Genomic DNA, 23,975 nt, shown 5'->3' with positions numbered 1-23,975 from the left:
TCAGAGCTGATGATGAAAACCAACAGATATAGGTTATTATACATTGGAGGGATGACTTTTCTAACAAGGGCAGAAATCAGGAGTAATTCCTTTAAGTCAAAAGGGTTATACCACCTTCAAACTGGTGTAAGTGAAAGCGTAGGAGGCCCTACAACTTTTGGTGGCCTTGTTTTGTGACAAAGTGTATCCTTCAGATCTGAGTAATACACTCTCCCTTGTGATGGAGTGCTTGAGAGAAAAATGCAGGGGGATTGTAAGAACAGCCCTTTACCTGAAGTCATTTGTATTTGCAGACAGTGAAAACCCTGGTCATATCCCCAAATTTGCTTTCAATGTATTAACATCTTGATGCAGGAATTAATTTGCAACTCTTTAACTAGACGATCCCCTAAAGAAACATCCTATGAAAACCCACCTAAATATGACCTTGTACCATTTTACAGAGCACAGCCTCCAAACAGCTGGTAAAGACACCCAGATGGTGTATGGCCTATGTATTTTAGTCAGATGGTTGATTTTCCCCTTGGTAGGTTTGTAATGCTCAAGAAAACATTTTGCCCATCTCTCTGCATTTGAGTAGAATACAGACTCACTAACAGATAAATAATCCATGTGAAAGTAAATAGCCTTAAAGTAAACTGCCTTCACATTCCATTGATCAGCTCAGTCAGCAAACTTTTATATATTGTCACTAATGTTCTAAATATTTTGAAGAGAAACATGCCAGAAGTATAGAGTATTTCCATTTCTGTCTCACATAAGGTCATTATGAACTCCTCCTTGAATTGATATTGATCCTTCAGCTTGCAGGAATATTCCTCCAATTTATTTTACTTTTGTTGCTATAGCTGTTACTGAAGGTACAAGGAAGAAAAGGAGCTGATGCAGAATGGAACCCACACATAAAAATATGACATAAAGCATCTGCAGTGATAGGCTGACACAGCAGATGCTCTTTAACAATTTCAGGTTCCTTAAAATTCAGGGTTGTGCCAGTGGCAGGAAGCCCCAGCCAAACACCTGGGCATTTCTGTGGCAGCAGCCCCCAGCTTTGCCCAATTGTAAAAGACAACAAACAGCTTTCCACCATGGAAACGTCTAAGACCAGCAAATATTTTGTCCTGAAAACACCATTAAAACGTATTTTTTCTCTCTTCTCAAAAACAATCCTACCCTTTGGGACCCGCTCAAGTTCAGGATAGTGCTTCAGTGACTAGAAGGCTGCTGAGAGGGGTGAAGGACCAGCAGCATGCCAAAACCTGATCACTAGGGACAAAACAGGGACTGAATGTGAGAGAAGGAAGGAAAGAATAAGGACAGGACACGGCAGGGGGTTTAGCCGGCTCAGCCCTGAATTCTGTCAAAGGAGTGGCCAGAAACCAACTTGGAGAAGGGCTGAGGTGCCTCCTGTTAGCAGTTCCTGGCCAAGCTCTCACCAAATTCAACAGGCACCCTCCCAAAGCTATACCAAGGACAGCTGCTGGTAAGGAAGGATTTGGGTAACAATCTGGCTCTGTTTTCCTCTCCTTACAGCAGCCATGATAGGATGAAGTTTTCCACTTCTGCCGCCCAAAACTGAATTGAGACCTGGAGAACGTGAGCATGTGTGTGTGGAACCTGCATTTTCACACCACTTCAGTTTCTGCCTGCTTCTCACTTTGGTTAACATTTGAAAAATCCATTTCCCAGAGTGACTTTTTAGAGAGAATGACTTAAAGCTGGAAGAGAAAGGGACTGTCTATAATTCTGTTTGCTTTTGGTTTTGCTACAGGATAAAAAGAGGGGGGAAAAAACACCCAGTGCGTAGTTTTCATTTTACAAGCTGAAAAAAAATGTTAGGAATATAGTTGGGAGAAACAGTTTATCAAAACTTGTCTGAGCCTTTTAAATGAGCACAGCTCAATGGCAGATATGAAAGGCAGTGTCTAAGACAGAAATTGGGTCAGCGATCTGCAACAGTGTACTTGCCAGTGTGATCAGTGTGAACCTACAGCTAATGGGGACATCAGCATCTCCCAAATACGAGGATGGTGGAATGACCGGGGTGAAGAAGCAGCCTGTGGAGGTTTGGGGAAGCAGAAAGACTGGGTCATAACAAGGATCATAGACTGTAATTGCTGTTGAAAAGAAAAAGAAAAAACAAGAAAAGCAGGTGATGTACTTAAGTCTTACTTTCTATATCCTTAATGAAAGGCACTGTTTTTAAAATGGTACTTTTATGCTTAAAACATAAAGTTTTAGATAGACAAAATGTTTGCCAGGAATCCATCTTAAATTAGATTTTGGTTTATTTGCTCTGTTTTTAGCATGTTCTATCTAAATATATATATATATATCTTAAAAGAAAAATAAAGAAAAGTAATAATCAAGAGTCATAAATTTCCAGCAATATCACAAAATCCCTCATTAGCTTTCTGAACGCTAAATGTCTCCATCGATTTAACAAAACGGACAAGGTCTGTACAATTTTTGAGAAGACAAACATGACCTAGTAACAGATTGGTATCTCTCTTCTTGGGGCTTTTCAGTGCATTTATTTAATGTTCTGGACGTACATTACTTAAGAGAAACATTAAATGCCAGTGCTTTGCAACAGTTTTGTTACTGTTTCCTTAAAGTAAACAAAAAATACATTCAAAAAAGCAAGGCTGTTTTGTTCATGTGATGGCAGAGGCTTTGGGCAGCTGCAACACACACTGCTCTTGCTCAGAGACATTACCCAACATCAGTCAGCTGTCACCAAAAGAGTTGCACGGAAAGCATTAAAGGATAAAAAGAAGGGGGAGCTGGGTGGGGGAGAACTGAGCAAAATGCCACACATGCCAGCTAGTCTTTCCAGAAGGAAGACACCAGAATATGTATATTTGGGGGAGGAAAAAGGAGGGGGTAAAGAGCACTAACAGAGAAAAACTTGACTTCAGGGGAAAAAACAGCAGCTCTCTGAAACTTGTTTAGCAGGTTCACATTCCTAATGTAATCTGACTTGTGTTGGTGGTGTTTTTTGCCCTATTTCTTACTTTGCTTTCCAAGAGAAACGTAACAAAACTGAGGTAGAAATAATGGTGGGCACACTCCAGCCTGAAAGATTTCTTAATGGATGCTAAATGAAGATTGCATTAAGGACAATGAAGCCATACGTACACAACAAAAACTCAACTTTACAGTTTGGGAAGGGAAGTAAATGTACTTTGAGGGTTCAGTTTTGCTTTGTTATTTGTACTGTTTGTTTGGTCACAGTCCACTGCACTGCTATAAACAGCTCTGCAACCCATAGCTCTGCCAGCGACCTACACTGATTCCACTCCCTACAGCTTCACCAAAATAGCCTCAAAACTACGACTAGAGCCATGCAACAAAGGCCAGCCGTCACAGCTTAAGGTAATTTGCCTCTCAGAATCCTACCAAATCTTACGTTTGACTGTTTCAGATGCTAACATAAACCGATTAAGTGGCTCTTTCATTCATCTATGCACCTTCTAAAGACTGTATCACGTTATTATCAAGGAGCAATATGCTGAAAACTCTTACAGTTTACCAACAAGAAAAATCATTCTGCTCTGGTTTGATGTGACAAATTGGCAAAAGAACCATTCCTGAACACTGGGAAATGCTTTTGTTTCTATTTTTAAAAACTGTAAAGCTTCAGTCATATCACGCTTTAGTTTTTTCCTGGATACATTCAAAATAATTTTCCTTGCCATATTCCAATTGTTGAGGTAAACATACATATTTAATATAAAGTAACATTGAAGCCTAGCCTATAACTCTCAGCAGTACATAGTGCTTTCAACACATTCCTTTGAGGTACTGTACAAATCACAATCACTTTCCTGAGTTTTTGCAGACAGAACATTAAAAGAAATGAACTGCAGAAATTAAGGTCCAGATTACCATTACCCTGTTTTACCTGTTCTTAGTTTAACACCACAGAACAGACAGGATTGAGGAATACTGTTGCTCTTAGAATAGCAAAAATCTGGCTCTCTGTCGCAACACAACCGTTCATCTCTTTAGTCCAATAATGTTTGAAGTTAAAGCTCTTTATATTAGCACATGCCACCAATGTAATTGTGAGGCAAACAAAAAATAAAGCACCACTTCAGGCACTTGACAGCAACTAAATCTCAAGAACAGCAGAATGGAATCAACACACAGGGTTCATGTCCTTCTGAAATCAACCCACTTGCACCTTGCTCCTTGGTGAGTATTGTCTAGCTTGAACAGAACTGAGCATCAACATGCGCTTTCTGTCACGTGTGGCTTTTTCAGATCAGCAGCTCTTGTTTGATGCACTTTTCCTTCAAGTATACCCTGGCTCTTTAGAGGCAAGGTAAATTGTAGTCTTCCCAGTACCCTTTGCAATTTTAACACTACTGAAAAGGGTTCTCTACCCCTATGTAGCAGATTCTGTGTGTGCCAACATTCATTACATTTTTTTTTAAGTAGCATCACTGACTGCAACCAAACATTTTGTTCCATTCAACATATGTATCAAGCTCTTTTTGAGATATGCTAGGCTGTATCTTGCAGAAAGCATTTTCAAAGTCTTGATATGTAACTGGCCTCAACTGGCTGGGCATAATGGCTGAAAGGTCTGTGGCTGGCATGGCATGGAGTGGGCCCACCACGGCTTCCTGACATAAGTGAGCCACATCTAGTCCAGAAAAGCCTTCTGTGCGCTGGACAAGCAGTGCAACCTCCTTGTCATTGAGACAGTAATTGTGCTGTGAGAGCAGTTGTACTATTATCTGGTGTCTCGCTGTGCTGTCAGGAAGTGGAATTAAAAGTCGTTTCATGAAGTACCTTCGAAGAGATTCATCAATTTCTTCTGGTTTACTCGTGGCGCAAATTACTACTATTTGGTCCTCAGCAGAAGTCAGTACAGTGTCCAGCTGCATAAGGAACTCGGTTCTCATCCGACTTACTGGACTATGTTCTTCACTCACTTGAGAGGAAAGGAGCATATCAATGTCACTAACAAAAATCACCGACGGTTGGCGACACCTTGCCACGAGGAAGGAGGCATGGACAATTTTTTCTCCTTCCCCTAACCACTTTGTGACAAGGCCAGAGCCAGTGATTTTGAAAAAGGTGGCCCCCAGCTGACTAGCTATACATCTGCCCATTAATGTTTTGCCTGTTCCCCGAGGTCCAAATAAAAGGATGCTCCGAGGTAGAGCAGTCAGTCCATTGAATGCATCTGACCTCAATACTGGCCATAAAACCTCCTCCTTAATGATGGCCTTTACTAGATCTAGGCCAGCAATGTCGCTCCAGTCCACGGGAGGTCCTTGGTTGATAATCTCATTGGTAACAAGGTCAATGAGGTGTGTGTCAGTATTCTTCAGTTGCTCGTCCACAGAGTGGTTGGATGAGGTAGCTGCACGAAGTCCCGGGCCTTGCATTGGGTGAGGGAGGAGCTGCCTATGCTCGTCACCATGCTCATTCATTACTGGGGAGCTATACTTCCCAAACGAGTCACTCGATCTCGAACCCAGTGAGTTTTTAGCAGTACTATAGGATGGGGGTGTTAAAGCCCTACTGGACTGGCTACTGAATTTCCTTTGCTGTTCAGAGGACATTAGCTGCTTTGTTGGCTTAAATGCTAAGGATGATGTTTCAGCACTTCTGTCAAAACCATTCCCTCTGTTTGCATTTGAAATGCTGTTGTCTGGCATTCGATACATTGGACTCTGTGTAGATCTCTGTTGGCCATAGCTGTAATTTCCATAACTGGAGTCCATTTCTCCTTGCCCTGCCATGTAGAAAGCTTTCCTTTTGAGAGAGCTGGCTGAACTGTTTGTCAGGGCAGATGGCGCAATTGGCGTCAGACCATGGCCCTGGTAGGAGTAGCTGGGGACAGTGGTTGGGGGCAGAGGGGTTGGAGCAGGGATTCCTGAAGGCAGGTAAGCTGAGGGTGGCGGGGCACCCCCAGGGCTGTACCCAGGGCCAACAGCGGTTTGAGGAGGATAACTGGCGGAAGGGTAGCTGTAACTGGAGAGGTTGGAGGTCCCGTTGTAGCCAGGGACGAGGGCTGGTGGTGGCGGCGGTGGAGGGGGCTGTAAAAGTCCCGAGCTATGCAGGGGGGATGGATGAGGGGATGGAAGTGCAGGTGCTGGCTGGCCACTGTAACTGGTATGCAAGTACGAGCCATTGTATCCTGTGGCATATTCCTGAGATGGGAGCCCTGAATGAAGACTGGGAACGGTGTGACTTCCACAGGTGCTGCTGGAGTAACTGGGTTCAGCCAGGTTACTGGCCACCCCAGGAGAGCTCCCAATGCTGGCTGAGACATCTGCGGGAGGGAGGGCTGCACTTACCCCAGCTTTGCTGGCAGTGATGACATCTGGGACACAGTTCATGGGATACACACTCTCCGAGTTCAGGGATGGCTGCCAAGGCTCACTTTCATTCTTCCGACCATTCACCAGCCCCGAGGGAGTGTCAGAGTAATTGCTAAGAATGGGTCGCTCAGCCGGGCCTTCCAAAATACCAGAATATTTTTCTGCATACTTTTTCAGAAGGTTGGAGGCGGTGAGAGCCGAGATGTCGTCATTGGCCCAGGCGTACTGGTAGGTGCGCTGCAGGTGCCCCCGGTAGGCTTCCACCTTGTGGGCTGGGGACCGGGTGGTGGAAGTGATATCGAAGTGTTGTTCTGGCCACTGGGCATGCTCCGGCGTCCACTGCATCTTCAAGCCTAGGGCAGTAGGAAATAGCACAGTTAACAGTGACCTCAGCTTTTTCCATGTGTTTTCAAATGAGTTCTCAAACATGCAGCCTGTGAACTTCTTCAGCTCTCTGAAACACTGTACTTAACACCACCAGTTGTTAGGGAAAGAAAATGTAATGTTTTTAAGAAGCGGTATGGTTGGTTTGTTACAGGGACATACCCACATAGCCAAATTTTTTGCCAATTCAGGAGGGGGTCAATTTTTTGTTTAAAAAATATAGGTAATGCTACAGCTCTCGAAGTAATTAAATAAAACTCAGTACATTTTAAATACTCTGAGTGGAGATTTACTGTTAACATACAAGGCATCCAACTGCTCTGTCCTCTTTCATCACAGTTTCAGTTTCATATTTTAACCAATATAAAAATATGAGACACAGCTGACAGATCACATCTAGGATACCTCTCTTATTTGGTACTGAACACCTAGTTAGCAGAGTATAATGCACCCTGCGCAGAACAATATGACACAGACATAGCAGGTCATTCCATAATCCAACTCTCATCTAAAGTGGTCCACGACAGTTTCAAATCTGCTTCGTGGAGTGCAGCAAAGCAATCTCCCAGGCAGCGCTCTGTCGCTTTCATCACACAAAGCCTACAACTCGGTATGAATTACAACTGGCTCCTTTCTGCCTCTCAGTTCTGTTGTTGAGGGTCTGGAAAAAAAAAAACAAGCATGACTTGTCTGTCGGTCTCCTTGCGTGCTTTCTCTTCCCCCCCTCTGCTTCACAGCCTCCAGGGTACAAAGAAAGAGGGTTAAAGAAAAAAAATAAAGCTAAAAAAAAGATGAAGAAAAGGAAAAAGAAATGAAGCCAAGTCCCTAAAAGTTCTGTGGCTTCCACAGCTAGCTATAAAAAAACCCCAGAATAAGCAATACAAAACCAAAACCAAACCTATCATTAAAAAAAAAAAAAAAAAGAAAAAAAGTGCATATGTCATACTAAAGCAATTAATCTTTTAATAATGTGATGTGAATTGTCCTTCCTCTTTGCAATCCACTGCAATAGGTAAGAGCAATTTACAAGCGTTAAGAAAACCCCCTCCAACTTGTACCTATGCACGGTAGACACATTGCTGGGTTTTGTACAGCTGTATCAAATAGACCTCCTTAATCTCTCTCGTATTACCAAAAGTGATTTTTGCAAACAGTCTTGTGCCCTCTGGCACAGATTCCTTGATAAGGAGGAGGCCTAGTCAAAATGAAGCATCTGTGGCACTAGCTCCCCTCTGAATTACTGCAGTCTATTTTGACAGCTTCTATCCCCTCCTGTTTCTCTCCCCAACCCCTTTAGCTCTTCATTGCCTGACTCTGGCATCTGACATGGCCAGCTTAGCCTCGCTGAGCTAAACCTAACACAGCACACAGTTTGGTAACAGAATGGCATGTTTATTCCCTTCTGACTCCCTCTTCCTTGTTTGCAAAACCACTGCACCAGACACTGGAAGTTAATTAGCAGGATGATGCTGTGCTAATTGTGTTAATTTACAAGGTTTTAGTCAAAGAGAATCATGCCAGGGCTGGCACTGCTGTCATGCTTCCGACTTAATGATTAAGAAATACTGAAAACAAGGTGGGAAGGATTGCAGTAATTACACAATAAATGAATAAAGCAACAGATTCATTTGCAATTATATTTTATTGTGGTTGCACTCATTTGCATTTGGATTCTTCTATTTTTTTCTTTTTTTGGATTCTTCTATTTTTTTCTTTTTTTGGATTCACGTATTTGCAAATCACCAAATCATTTCAATTTAGGCTGAAAATGGCAAAGTACCTCTAATTGAGCCTTATATTTTATTAGTACAACTATTGCAAATCTCACTCCTCCTGAGCATGCCATTGATTACTTGTGGATTTTTTTCTTCCTGAGCATTCTCTTTCTCTCTCATTTTTCAAACAATTTGACAACTTGATAAAAATATCTGTTAATAATTATACAGTTATCCTAGAAAAGTTATTCAGAGAAGTGCTTTTGACAAATGCAGCTTTGAGACTGAGGTTTTGTCAGATGTGTTTCTATCATCTACCACTAATATAATATTTTTTTCTAATTGTTTCAACCATTGTCTTTTAGAGGGAGTAAGTATATAATGAAATTGGGAAAAATTATCGGAATCATGTATTTAAATAATTGCATTTAAAAAAATGCAATTTTAATGAGATACTATCAGAAGGTTCCAGAAATCACACCTTGTTAAATTCTGCTGGAAATCTGAAGAGCAAATCACTAAGACCCAGTTGCAAGTAATCAGCATCTGAAGTTATTCTAATGTCATGAGAAATACCACAAGCTTTTTTAAAAGCAAAAAATATTAATGTTCTTGTAACATAGAACTGCATGACAGCATACAGGTTAACTGCCTCATTACAAAAAAAAAAGTCAAACAAAACAAACAAACAAACCCTATCTGTGTTCTGCAATGTTTTGCTTATAAGGTTACCAAAACACTGAAAGCTTCTGTTACAGAGATGCAGAAAAACTTGAGGAGATTGATGTTTCACTAGATACTAATGAACAGATGCCATGGGAAAGACTCTGCAAAGAATGCACTAAAGCAGCAGCGAAACTTTGGAAAAAGAAGGCAAAATAGACATGGATGGAACAGAGAACCTGATAGGACTGTACTTGTACTGTAGTTAATGAATATGCTTTTGACACATTGTTTTTGACTGCTTCTAAAAGAAAGCCTATTCAATTTAAAGAGATAATAGAATGTACTGGGTCAGAGCTGAATAATATATATCACACACTACCTACTTTGTAAGCTTTTCAAAATACCTTTCACAAATACTTAAAAAATTTCATCTGTTGGTCTTTTTTATTTAGAATGGAACATGTGTTTTTAAAATAAAATAATTAAATTTATAGGCATAGTGGGGAGATGTATTTAGATTGTGTAAAAATTAAATTCTTTGAATTTTGTCTAGATTAATTTCTTTTCCTTATTATGAGGCTGCAAAGAATGTCAGAAAATCTAAATTGTTCATTATAAGAGGAGGAAAAAATCACATCATCAGCATTCTTTATTTAGAATAATTGCTGGATAGACCAGTAGTTTCACACTGTCTTGCTATCTTTGGATATGCTCACTGAACAATAATTGAAAGTTTATTTATTGATGCATATTAAATACCAGTGCATTTAACAAAGGCTGTAAAGGCAGGATTAGGCTTTGATTAGATAAGCTTAAGAGAACAGGACTGTTCTCATCTCATGAAACATGAGCATTTATTCCAGCACATCGCAATCATTAGTGTTATTTGGAAGCATAGGTTAATAGTTAACCATAAGCACATTTTTTGCATTAGTAAGCAGTGAAGAAATCTGAATTTACATGAAGTCTACTGGAATGGTCTGGACTGGGGGGCACAAAGAGCCATTTCCTCAATTTGATATTAATTGAAAAAGCAGAAAACTTTCGCTAGGTTTGACACTATTTGATAATAGCTCACAAATTGTTTGACGAAAGTCAAATGTCTGATTTGGGAGAAAAAAAGAAGAAGAAGCAGCTGTTGTACTTTTTAATTATGCAAACATTCCCCTTCCCTCTGCCCACCCTTAGCCCCAAATTGCTTAATGTTTGTAGCCACTCCCTCTCCATATTTCAACTTGTATCTTATTAATTCCTTTTTGTTTTAGCTGATACATCTTTCTGCATTTCTTTTGTTAGGACTTCAAATGCTGATGTAAACATCTAAAATCAGGTAAATCAGGGCATATTTAGAGGTTGCATTTTTTTATTTTAGTGTAATTTAAACTCTGACATAAACCCCAGTCCTGCAGATAGTGTATTTGGTTAATAACTTTCTGAAAATCCAGAAGCAATGCAAGGCTGAATGTATTTAAAAAAAAAAAAGATCTTTGCTAACTTAGGAATCCGCTGAACTATCGACATTTTTGAACTGTGTAAAGTGTGCTGGTATGGGCTGTAAAAGGCAAAAGGAAAGGATTCTGTTCCTTAAGTACACATATGTACTTATCAGAGAATTGCTTTTAAGATAAATTTAATACATTATATAGAGAGGTAGCGTAGGCTTTTTTAGTAGTATCTATTTTTCCTTGTCCTGACAGCCTTGCTATACATCCCTGCTCCATAATTATTACAGTTGGATCTATCTGGATTACATTTAAAGTAATTATAGTCAACAATTTCATTATGGAATTACTTCAAACTAAGTGTTTGACCATATTTCCCCTTCTAATATTGTGCACTTAGCCTGAAAACGGAAAATCTAATACATGATACTTCATCAGTTGCACATATAATAATAATTCCATATGGCTGAAAGCCACTTATGTATTCAGATATATGAATGAAAATTAAAAACAAACAAACAAAAAAAAAACAAACAAAAAGGGAAAAAAATGCCAGAGTTACGAAAAAATAACATTGCAATCTGAATGCAAAAATGAACAAACAACATCCTACACATCCTCACTGTCCAGCAGGGCCTGATCCTGCTGGGAGCTTGGATGAGTTTGTACATACAAAGAGCCCCCCAGTGCTGGTGCCCTCAGTATCAGGTCGAAACTTCTCATCCCCTTACAGGATTATATCTGTCAAAAAAGATAAATAACTAGCCTTTGCTTTCAATTTAAATACAAGGGTTTCTGTTTCCAGGCATGGAAACATGGTCCAGAAATAGGACCACACTGGGTAAAACCACCACAAAGGATTTACAGTGTCCCAACTCACCAAGTTGCCTAGCAAAAATGTGCTTCAGAGAAAGAATACTGGGACTTTAGTAAACCTCTCATCTATTCACACCTCTAATAAAATAATCAAACTAAAATTAAATCATATGCAGCTGTGGATTTCTGAAGATACTGGAAGAGATTGCACTGCACTTCCATAGATGCTGGTGGAAAAAACCTAAATGTCCCAGAGCTGCTGCACAGGCACTAGAAACAGGGCAGTACACCAACCTTCCCAACCAGCTACCAAAGCTTCAGTTTGGATCAGGGGCCTTCAACTGTTCCTTCAACATACCTGAGGAAAAGAAAATAATTCTTCTCTTCTCGTGGTCTCTCTTTTCCTGCCCCATTCACCCCTGCAGTGCATAGGTCCTACCTAGCACACATCTGCAGCTTCCTTTGCAAGCATCAGGAGCTCAAGCAGGTTTTTAACTTTAGGCCTGTCATTAAATATGATCTGAGCAACTGCCTAATGCGCTGTTGAAAAGGGCTGCACTGCACCAGGGGTGAACAAGTAAACGGATACTTCTGCTAAGTGTCCATAGCACACTGCTGCAAGGTAGGAAACAACTCCAAAGCCACAGCTCTGAGCACCATCAACCATTTTCTCTCTAGACTTGAAAGTGGATGTGAACTTCATCACTTTGGATTGCTTACAGATTTAGCCTAGGACCCCAAACACTGTCCCGGCCCGCTGAACTACTACCCTCAGCCCTGTCCCCAGTTATTCAAGACACTGAGTATTCACACAACAGACCATAATGATTTTAGCCAAGGGTTTGTTTCTTGTGGACATACGGAGATTGGCTCTGTCAAAAGAGCTATCGACTTGAATAGGTGCCTTATTGGGAACATGCCAGTATACCTCAAACCATTTACTTCAGTGAGGGCTGAAGGTGTTATTACCTTGAGGATGAGGCCCTAAAGCCACATTCTAAAGTCCTTCTTAAGTGTTGGGCAGAGCTGAATAAATGAGTCATGCTGTAACCGCTGTGCAAGATGTAGGACACACAACTCCCTGGATTTGTACTAAATCTGATAATATTTTATAAGACTGTATACTGTCATATGTCCCGTAATAATAAAAATTAATTCAAGATAAAACAATTCTTTTACACTCAATTTTTTATTAATAAGCATAATTTCAGCTGTTTGAAGATAGTGCAACCAATCTCTCTTAATTGGAAACAGGAGGGATTTTGAAGAGTGGATTGAGCTAATTATGTTTTGCAGGGAAAGAAAAAAAGGAAAGAAAATGATTCCCACATTTATTTTCTAATTACTCAGTGAAGACCTCTGCTCTAGTCCATGAGGAACTCCTTTGACGTCAAAGGACTCAGTGGGAGGATGAGCCTCCAACTGAGATGCCCAGCTGTACAGTCCCAACTTTGTAAGCTTTTTTCAGTAAGTGGCAGCCACAAACTCACAAAAACAGGCCTGGAAAGTGCTCTCAGCATTTTCTTGGTAGGGGTCTGTTCTTCCTCTTATTATATATGCATGCCCCACGCATCAGTGGGAGCAGGGTATTTACAATATGATTTCCATCTAGCAAGGATAGTGAAAGCATTTCAATCTTTAAAACAAAACACTTAAATCATGAGTAATATTGAGGATCACGTATATGTCAACAGCACTTAAAGATAAAAGTGGTAAGAAAAATGCAACATATTTTATGCGAGCCTGGACCAGTTAAAAAAAAAATTCCAGACATGAAATCTCAATCTGAACTATCTCAAACACCCCAACTATCTAACTTAAATACTGTCAAATGATTATTCTTTTAAAATCACACATTCACACCTTACAACAGCAAATTGCAATACATCTACAGCACATGAGTTCTCTTCCCACAAGCCCCCTCCCTGCCATTTACATAAAGCAGCCTTTGATAGTCACAAAGACATTTCTGGCTAAACAGCCTTTAGAAGATCCATTAGCTTCAAAGGCCTTAAGAAATAGAAATAAGGAGATATAATAGTCAAGCAAGCAAAGGGAAACTATGCCCAGAGATGACACCGGCGTATTTTGCCAGCAGAAGCAGGCTGGATCCAGAGGCCAGCCTCGCAGCAGCCTGCAGACGCGGCTGGTAGGGACTGGAGCTATTAGTGAGGCACTCCGCGACGTGCCAGCATGCTGCCCACCTCGGAGGTGTTGGTTTCTGTGCAGCAGCAGTCCCTGACACAAAAACATTCTCAGTTCAGGGAGCCGTCCTTGCCGTGTAATCACATTGATGCACAATCAGCATGTGCCATAAGTAAAACCATTTATGTACACGTGTGTTGGAACCCATCTATGTAGAGAATTGGTCTTATTTGTGATTAAATGCAGTTTATCTTTGAAATATTTTATGATATCAGTCTGCCTTCACTATACTAATTTGCTCATAACACTTTTCTAAACCAACTAGAAAACACACTAATGAAAACAATAATTGAATTTTCTTTTACTCTATTATGATGCTTCCTCTTGCTAGGATTTAAATTTTTAAGCTGTTTTTGTCAAGTAGCTCTGAACAGTATCATGTCTTTAAAGGACCTAGCATGCTTTTTCAATGCCAAATGAATAAGATCATAATAATTTCTGAGAGAATACTCAGAAGAACAATAGCTGTAAACAAATGTAAGCATAATTTACATGAAAAAAAATTACTTTTTGCAGTCCACTGAACACACACTTATAGCTATAATGTATTTTTAAAAGATTTAATATACCACATAATCTGCAATTAATGCCCATATAAACATGAAAATCAATATAACTACTCTAGGAAATCAATATAACTAGTGATTCTGAGAATTAGAATATTCACATGATAAAATATAATAATGAATGGATATGGACTTTGGCCACTTGGCACAAGGATTTATGCATATTTGAAAATACAAAATGTTTTGGACCTGGAGTGTGATTGCGCTCCCACCAAAGTGCTTATTTCAAGGCTCAAATAAACCCAACTGAAGCTTTTAGAAGTGCAGCAAAATGCATACTCTCTTTTTAGTCAACAAAATAGCAGAAGTAGCCTTTTATTTGGTTTCCCTTCAAGAACTGGAGTTTGAGGCACATTTACTTTGAAAGAGCATAACACAAATCCTTAAAAGCAGAGCAGACAAAATACCTTCATGCTTTATCGTGTTTCTCACGTAATCAACTGAAGCAGGTGAAACACAAAACCCTGAAGTTGTTTTTTAGCAAGTAAGTGAGAGGCAAAAGGAATAAATTTTCAGCACTAGGGAGCCTGTCATGGAACATTTGGATCTTGACCTAAACACATCTAGGAAAAAGAAACTTAATATCTGAAAATTATAATTGCCAAATATTGGATTCTATTATTTTTCCATTTCTGTTCCTAATCATGTTTTAGTAAATTGTTTCCTTTTTCATTCACACTTAGAATTATTGCTTTGGTTCCTTGCCATTAATAAAGCTTTTTAAAACCTTTTTTTCATGTATTGTAAATCCATTAAGACAATTTCCTTCTTAAGCTCACTTCGTTTTGCCAAATGAAGATCATCAGGACATACCACACGTGTCCAAAGGGACAGCAGAGCTAATGAATATGTATGTTTTATGTCACAACAGAGCACTCCCCTTGTTCTGCAGTATCGACCTTCTCTTATGTGAGTAAATAACAGGTGAGCACTTGTGCATGAGGATAAATGGGGTTAAAACTGCCATGCAGGGACATACTTTATTTGAACAAAGTGGGTGCACAATAAAGAGATTTAACTGATGCTGAATTGTTCCAAAATGTTAGGAAATCACCTTGCTTTATAACACAAGACCAAGTTACACAGCAAGAGTTACTTAAAATATATTTCCTTTTAATTAACAGCAGCAGCACTCTGTATAAATTCCACTATCATATAATTTTAATATATTTTTCACTCATCATACCTAAAAAAAGTAGGTATGAATTTCATAGCTTTATGTATAGAAACAAAAGATTAATTCCAGAGATTCATCTAGCCAGCTCTATTTGATTTAAAAATATGAAGGCAAAGCTCAATTTCAATAAGTTTCAAATAATTGTAGTCAGGTTTGACCCATTACGTTCAACTAACAAAAGTGAAAAAGCAAATTTATATGGGCCAGTAACATAGTGCTCCAGCTTGTAACCAGGAATACTGCTTTCCTTTTAAAGCACTTATTTCAAAACTTACCCTAATAGGATAGGTATGAGCAGTTGTTTTGCTCAGATTAGAGTACCTCTGCTAATTAGCTAAATGAGAACAAATACTGATTAAACGTATATATAGAAGTAATCTGATACTCAAGAAAAAAATATCCTTAACATGTCCACAGTATACAAAGCTTTCACAAAAATTGTTTATGTTATTTATGCTTTTTGGCAATCTGCACATTAATTTTTAATGAAATAGTAAAGAGATGTTGCGTCTCACACTTCAGTAAAAATATTCTATAACCAGGACTGGTTGACATAGTGCATTAATTCAGTGTCCTTCACTCCTGGGACCTGTGTATAATTTAGTCCAGTCTGAAGAAAATAACTTTGATCTGAAGGCTGTGGAAAATGCTACATATGAAATGAGTTTTGGTGGGTTTAGTGTTGTTTCTTATATACAAGACGACATATGAAGATAAACTGCTTTAGAATGCTCCTGACATGGCCCAGGATTAAGAGCAGGGAGCTCTTAGCAGAGCTCATCCACTCTCTCCCTTTTTCCCATCATACCAGACACACACCACACACATTTCTCTCTACTATACGCATCAGAGCAACTACTGCTGGCACACACAGCCTTTCCAAAGAGAATATTCTGTGCAAAAGGATTGTATTATCAACCTGTACACTGATTTGGTGTCTCCATTAAAAAAAAACCCAGACAGACAATAATGTATTACAACATGGGAGATCACATTGTTGTAAGAAGGCATGGTGTTACCACATGGAACCCGAGATTTCCTCCCCAAGGTAGGGAACACCTAAGTGCAGTCCTCAGAACTGTACTAATCACGCTCTTAGGGAAAACAGAGCTCCGGCACAGCTCCTTCCCCGGCTCGGCTGCGCGAGCAGCTGACCCTTCCTTTCCTTCCTGCTCCCCCCAAAGCAGAGAAACAAGATTAAAAGCAGAAGCACAACCAAAGAACTGACATCCTAAAAAACTAAGCTGAGATAAATCTTTCCCCCACTTAAACCTTTCAATTACTGTATTTCACAAATTCCAAAGATTCTTTCTCACTCACTCAATAAAATGTATCTGAATTAACTACTGAAAAATTGAATATAGCCAGTTTTTTGCATGCTCTTGGTTTTGGACTTGCTGTATTCTTTCCTGAGCATTTGAAAGGAACTATATAGATCGTTCGGTTAACTTGACAAATTATCTGGGGGACAGGGAGTGGAGGAACAGGGAATTTTCTATAGACAAATATAGAAATCTCTCTCTCTCCTTCTCTCTTTCTCTCTCCATTTATATATTTTAGACACACAGGCTCCAGAGAGAGAATGTCTCAACTGAGAAATTGAACTCTGTGTATGCTGATATTTTTTCCATATTCCTGGAGAGACTGGTAAGGAAAAGAAACTAATTCATCATATTGGATATTGGTTCTCCTTTCTCAAAAAATAAAGCAAAGTTCATCCTGCAACAGGAAAAGTTGAGCCATGTCCTAAGACACACGGTATGTCATTGAGAGGGTGCACAGGCAGAAAAAGAAATACATGCTGGTTTTAAAAACAGAAAGAAATTATAGAGCCCAGCTGATAAAATGTCCCAGTCTTTTGCAGCTATCACACAAATTTAGCCATTGCTGTAAACAGCCTTCAAGATACAATATAAATCTAAACCATGCAATGATCATATCAATAACTAGCTGAGTACAGTTGATAGCTTAAACAACAATAATCTGTGTTATTTTTCTGTAATTTTGTCCATAGTCTTATTGCATATGTAACCACCTAATGATGAAATACTTTTAAAATTTGCTTCAGGGTACAGAAGTCAAGCTCCACTGATTAGCATCTCAAAGCACACTACAGGCACACATTTGTATAGCAGAATAATAGCACTTGTGTTTGTATGCTGCTGAAAAAAAACCCAACTACCCCCCAGCCCCCCACTATTTTACTTGATGTTTGATGATGCACACTGATGAAAGCCCTTTCTCTCACAGAATATATATAATATATAACAGCTAACTGTAAGAATTTCAAAGACAAGGTAGAAAGGTAACATCACAAAAAGGAGCCAAAAAGGGATTTTGGGGCCAATACAAGATACTTAGACCCCAGGTTCATGGGCCTGACTCTTCCATCACTTCTCTGGTTTGAAGTCAGAAGAACTACTGAAGTTTACAATTTATTGTAAAGGAGATAAATGTGCCACATTAAAATGTGTTAATTACACACATTATATTTTATTCACTGGTATTTGGGGTTTGGGGCATGTGTTTAATAAAAATTCACCAAAGAAAATATTTCATTAAAATCTTGATAGAGAGTTCTGATATTCACTGCACTACCTCAGCTTCTGATTAATTTCCTATGTCTAATTAGGTGGCATTCAAACTTTATTGAATGTGAACCTTCCTAAAATTCGCTGTAAACTGACTGGACAGTGTCTCATTTCAGCCACATTCTGAGACTCCAGTCCAACAAATTGCTTTCAGCAGCCCTGCATCCTTCCCTGTGCATCCCCCTTCTGCCATTTCTCCAGGCATAATTTATTACAAGGTTTTAGTTAGAAAAGTCTCCATCTAATTTTGTATTAAATAATATTAGAAGAGTGCATCCACTTGGATTTAGTATTAAAAATGCTATACACTATCAACAGGAACATTAGAATCTCACTAAGTATTCAGCAACTATAAGCTTAAATTATTTTTTTCTATTAACACCTCTTTTTTCATCCAGAATGTGGAAGTAACATACAGGAATGACTTAAAGAGTGCTTAGCATTAATGTAATTAAACACACTTAGCATCAAGAATTAAGTTCACAAACAAATAGATATTCACTGAAGTATTTGATATCAGGAGTAAACATTTATTAAAAGTTGCTTTTACTCCAGAAAAATAATTTTTAAAGTTAAAAGAAAGATCAGATTGAATTATGAGGTATTGTAAATGCTGTGAGAGTTCTGTGATTGCATGTAAAAGATTTACAGATCTGTAAAAGATTTACAGATAACAACTGAAAGGTGCATTACACTAATCAGAGGAATGCATAACCTCTGCAAAGCAGGTAGGAGTGAATCATTTTAATTTTCTCTTTTCTTACAGTTTTATATTATTACACAAGGGAAGTAGAGGAAACCTAAATATGACCCTATTTAGATATACTAACTGAAAAGCCTTTGTAGAATTTTTAAGCAAACAGGATTGTGCTTCCAACGCTGCCCATCTAGTTTTCCAATGTGTTAAATTGGATGGCTACTTGGACAGCTCTCTATTCATTACTGAACTGTGGAAAGGAAACACAGAGGTGGCATTTTCCTTTTAAACCATCTAATGCCTTGTAGCCAGATTCCAAAGCATCAAGGAGAGATTTCTTTCTCCTTTTTTTCTCTTTTTTCTTTTTTTTTTTTTTGCTAGACAAGCTGTCGTAATTGAAATGAAGTCTAATCAGACTCATTACTGTTTTCAGCAATTTGCACCACCAAAGATGCTTATTAGGTAACAGTGTTTAATAAACCGCTCTTTAGAAAACTACCAGTAATGAGCTCTTAACAGCCAATCTTTAGCGTGAATGTAATGTGAAAAGTGTTCCTAGCACTGAATAGATTTTCACATTTAATAGTGTCATAATTAAGCTCAAGGAATTGGTAGCTGTGATGATAGATATTTACTGCAATATAGACTTCCTTCCCCCTAAAAATACATTTGAAAATACTCGGGGTTCAATATTTCCAGAGAAAATTTTAGAACTGCTTAAAAGACTGTGCGAGGCTGGATTAGGTTTATAAATGATACTTAATCAGAGAGTATTTAGGGAATGTACAGAGTTCTGCGAGTCCAGTATCAACTACAAAGCATGCATAAAGTTAATTCCACCTAGCTTTGTTTGACTGCTCTTCCATCTCTTAAGAATTCCAGTCCTTATTATACAAATAATAAATGTTGTTGTCACCAGCTGAATAATAATGAACAAAAATGGCCAATAACAAGAGATACTTGAAGAAACACTTGTCAGTTCTCCTTCCACAGTAACAGCTGAAAATGTTTGAGAAAAAACAGCAAATTGCTTGGGTTCAAAATAAACTTATGGATGTCTAATAAAGGTATAGATTTACACACACATACATATATAGCTAATGCTGTTTCTCCTACATGTTTCACATACTATCGACTCCTAATGCCTACTTAGTACCAAAAAACCCAAATTCTTAACGCAAAGAACACCACAGCTCTGAAAATGTAATATTGTGACATATATTATTCATAAAAGACAGCCAGCCACAAAAGCTAAGTTTTCATCGATAGAAGGTTCAATTTAACTAGATGTACACCTTGCCGCACTAGTCGCATCAATACTACGACCTAACAAATGCTGAAAGTGGCAAAAAAGAAAATGAAGTGCATGTATAAACTCTAGCTAATTAAATATCCAGAGTGAATCTTGAGGAATACCTTCTGTTCTCTCATACGATTGATTTCAGCTTGACATAATATTTAAAGTTATCAATAAGAAATGACCAAGACAACCTTTTTCTCTCCCACTAGGAGAAATACATAGGGATGCAAATGTTATTTTGCTTACTAGAGGTTCTGCTGGACAAGGTTTGTGCTGGTGGCCAAGACTCTGGAAAGAAGTTCATAAACATGAGTAATCAATAATGAAACCACCAACAAAATGATGAAGACCAGTGCTCTTGGAGCAAGATTTTTATATCAGAATTCCATGTTAAGATGTCAAGAAGAGTTCCTTACTGAATGAGTGCTCTCACTGCATCTTTTGTATACCCTAGCCCCAAACTTCAGCAGCCCTAAATGCAGCCTCTAAGCCTCTCTATCTGCCTTCTGAATCAATAGGACAATAAGAACTGAGACTACCAAATTAATGCCAGTTTAATTTGATTTTGTGGTATGTGCTTCTTTGCACTACAAAGTGGAAAAAGGAAAAAAATCCCAACACAACCCCACACCCAGAACTCATTCCCAGATGGGTCTTTGTAGCTTTAAGATCAAAATATCTTCCAGTTTCTTAAGCTGGAACTGAATTTTACTTAGGTCCAACATTTTTAGTGCGGCTGCTGCTTATCCTATCATGCAATTCCAAACTCTGCACCTTTAAGTCACATACCTAGCTTCTGCTCTGCAAAATAACATAACATAAACTACGATAAAATAAAATAAGAGACTCCACAACTGCTTTGGACTGCCTCCTCTTGTACTTGTGAATAATGCATTAAACTTCACATCATTTGTGAGTGACAACCCGATGGTCCAAGATGCATAATATGCATTTTGTACTGTTGATTTTACTAAGCGCAGATGCTCTAAAGCATCACTTGTTCATCAGTAAGTCCTTCAATATCATATATTACGATTTTTTTTATCGTTTAAAACTGGGGTTGACAGAAATGAAGCATCCACAGGAGTTATTTTAGGCATCATTATAGAGCTTGGTTACCATACTTTCTTACTCCTAACACAAAATTAAAGCAGGGGGGAACGTTCAGTGTGTTCTGTAGCCTAGCACTACCACAAAAACAACAAGTTAGAGCATCACTTTTCTGCCTCTGATCCTCTGTATTTTATCAAGTCTACAAAACACCAGTCTGCTCACCTAAGATGCTGACCCCAAACAATGCCTGACTTTCAACAGAAATTGAGACCTTTCTTTCTGATATCTCTAGGCCTGCTTAGCCTGATCACAAAAGTCTGATCTGATTTTTAGAGGAGTTTCCATTGAAGAACTAGGACCTATCAAATTTTAAACTACTCCAGGCTGCTACCCTGAGATGGCGTGTCATATATCCGTGAGTATGGACTAGCATAAGAAACTGCAAAAGCGTAGGAAGTCAAAGAAGGTGGTGAAGCTACAGGGGCAGGTTAAACTCCAGGCAGAACTTGCCCCAAAACACTGAATTGGTTAGAAAGAGCAGCAGCATCCTATAAAAAGGACCGTGAGAAGAACCTTAACACCCATATTCAAGTTAAGGTGCTGCCATCAACCAGAGCCTCCATGGTGTAGAGGTTGAGGACTCTCCACAGGGCCAAGCAGGAGATGACAGCTCAAGTGGGAATGTTTGCTGTCATCAAAACAGTTGAGCCCTGGAGTGGCTTTTCTCAGGACAACTCCACCAAAAGACAGCATAAATAGCAGAAACTGGACTCCACGTCGAATTTATTGCACCTTCTACAGTATCATAGACACTTTCTTCTCCACCAATTAAATTACAATATTGTAGCTCACCTTCTCCCAACTAGGACTCAGCATCAACCACCATTTACCCTTCAGCAAAAGGTACCATAAACAATAGTAGGGTACCTTTGAGTACAGAACACCTCAGATTTCTGTGTTCTCTTGTCTCTCTCTCTTTATGGCAATTTTCCAGTATGTAAAGGGGGACTACAAGAGAGCTGGAGAGGCACTTTTTACTAGGGCATGTAGTGACAGGACAAGGGGGAACAGCTTTAAAAGTGAAAGAGGGCAGGTTTAGATTAGGTATTAGGAAGACATTCTTTACTGCGATGGTTGGTGAGGCACTAGAACAGGTTACTCAAAGAATCTGTGGATGCCCCAGCCCTGGAGGTTTTCAAGGCCAGGTTGGATGCACTTTGGGCAATGTGGTCTAGTGGAAGGGCATGGCATGTCCATCACAGAGAAGTTGGAACTAGGTGATTTTTAAGGTCCCTTGCAACCCAAACCATTCTATAATTCTATGGGGGGTTTTTTTGTGGAGTAGAAAGCAGCTTGAATGAAATACCATATGAAATAGTTTCACTTCGTGTCCTGCATGGGCTTTTTTTGCTGGCTTTTTCAAAGGAACACTCCCCCCCCAAAAAAAAACCCAAAAATAAACTCAATTTTTCCAATATAAGTAATCACTTGTCCAAACAACTGCACATAAACCAACTCTGCAGACTGCCAAGGCTGCTGTTCTATTATGACACATTTACAAAAGCTACGTAATAGATGAGTTGCAGCAGATGAGAACATTTGTCCAACAGAACTGCAATCCTTTATCTTAAGGTAGACAATATTCCCTGCATTTTGGACTGGTTTAAACACACAGACTTGCCTAGTAGCTCTTTCTTTAAAGGCAGAGCAGTCTAGTACACAACTTCCCTAACTGAAATTGTGCATGGAAATATCTCCTTATAAAATGAACAAGGCAAAAGGAACACCACCAGGTCCTATAAAATACAGCTGTAGGTTTTTCCAGAGGATGTGGGTGAATAAAGCAAATGCATGCGTAAGTGAGGAAAACATTCGCAGGCTTTGGAGGGATTGGGGTGAGTGCAGCAGAATCTAGCAGTCCTTGTCTTTTACTTTATTTTTCATTGAGTCTATTTTCTCCTTCTCCACTATAGAGCTTTCTATTTATTTTAGCATAACTCTCTATCTTTGTCATTAAACAATCAAGTTCTAATAAAAAACATAATGCAAACAGCCAGTTGTGTAATGAAAAACAACACAGGGTTGAAGGGGGGTTCCTGCCTGATCTCAGCAGCAGATTAGCTTATGCCCTGCAGCATGAGATGGGAAATATGTTCCTCACTATTACAGTTTTGATTCTGTATTTGTATTTTATGTGGATTTTTAAAGAGATTAATTATAAAGCTTTGATTCAGAGAATCTCCCTCTTTCCATGTGTACATATGTATAAATGTACACATATATTTATTTCCCCTCCCAGAGCAAAGATGATGCTTATCTCTCATGATGGCTCAATGTCTAGTCTGGAATTAACACACAGAAAAATCACAGAAACAGAAAAGAACCCCCATGTTTTGGACTATCCCAGTACAGACTGTATCAACTGCAATCCTGAATACATAACCTTTTGAGAAATTATAAGTGACCCTTTTTTCAGCAACCTTTCTGCTGCACTATAGTATACTGCAATATTATTTCTGCTTAGAGAATGGTACAGTTTTATTTAACAAAAAATGTAAAAAAAAAAAAAAAATCAGTTAATTCCCTTTACAGTCAAGCAATGCTAAGAGTTCATTCACTGGCAACAAGACAGGAGATCTCCAGCAGCCACAGATCTTTCAGATGCATCTTTCTTCCTGTATCTGACATACATGACCTCCTTCTCCCCTTCCCCATTCCTTTACATGCATTTCTGCACTGTCCTCTATCTCAAACTTAAAGCTGTGCCAAATCAAGAGTAGCAGTGCTAAAGGGTGGTCAGAAAATAGGACAGCAAAGGTTTTTCAAGTGAACAAAGCAGCATCCTGTTCCTACCACCTATCAAGCATGTTTCTGGTTTCTCCATGTACTGAAGGCCAGGTTGGGTGATTGCCACTTGCTTCAGGAATTTAACTGCAGACACAGCACAGCCATTCAACACACTCACTCCCAATGGCTTATGAAATTCGTGTGGAGAAATCCCATCTCAGCCTATGTCAGT

General features: G+C 39.0%; 1 protein-coding gene and 1 long non-coding RNA gene across 7 annotated transcripts in view; one reads left to right on the top strand and one right to left on the bottom strand.

Moving 5' to 3' along the window:
• The window catches only part of FIGN (fidgetin, microtubule severing factor), a 106,204-nt gene that overhangs the window by 2,904 nt on the left and 79,325 nt on the right, over nt 1-23,975 (bottom strand). For all 4 annotated transcript variants that reach the window (XM_032114624.1, XM_032114622.1, XM_032114623.1 and 1 more), the window contains one exon: nt 1-6,697. This exon is cut by the window's left edge and continues 2,904 nt beyond it. In XM_032114624.1, the coding sequence (XP_031970515.1) occupies nt 4,449-6,689 (2,241 nt within the window). In that variant the 5' untranslated portion in view covers nt 6,690-6,697 and the 3' untranslated portion in view covers nt 1-4,448. The remainder of the gene's footprint in view (nt 6,698-23,975) is intronic.
• Nucleotides 2,078-23,975, top strand: part of LOC116446562 — a 30,515-nt gene continuing 8,617 nt past the window's right edge. The window contains exon 1 of one of the 3 annotated variants that reach the window (XR_004241265.1): nt 2,078-2,152. This is a non-coding gene — a long non-coding RNA (uncharacterized LOC116446562). Of the gene's footprint in view, nt 2,153-3,295; nt 3,379-16,879; nt 16,963-23,975 lie in introns of those variants that run through there. The other 2 variants (XR_004241264.1, XR_004241266.1) reach the window with 2 other exon arrangements.

Source organism: Corvus moneduloides, chromosome 7 (genome assembly GCF_009650955.1).
Source record: "Corvus moneduloides isolate bCorMon1 chromosome 7, bCorMon1.pri, whole genome shotgun sequence".
Taxonomy (NCBI): Eukaryota; Metazoa; Chordata; class Aves; order Passeriformes; family Corvidae; genus Corvus; species Corvus moneduloides.
The sequence above is the reverse complement of the archived record's forward strand: the minus strand, read 5'-3'. Positions and strand labels throughout refer to the sequence as shown.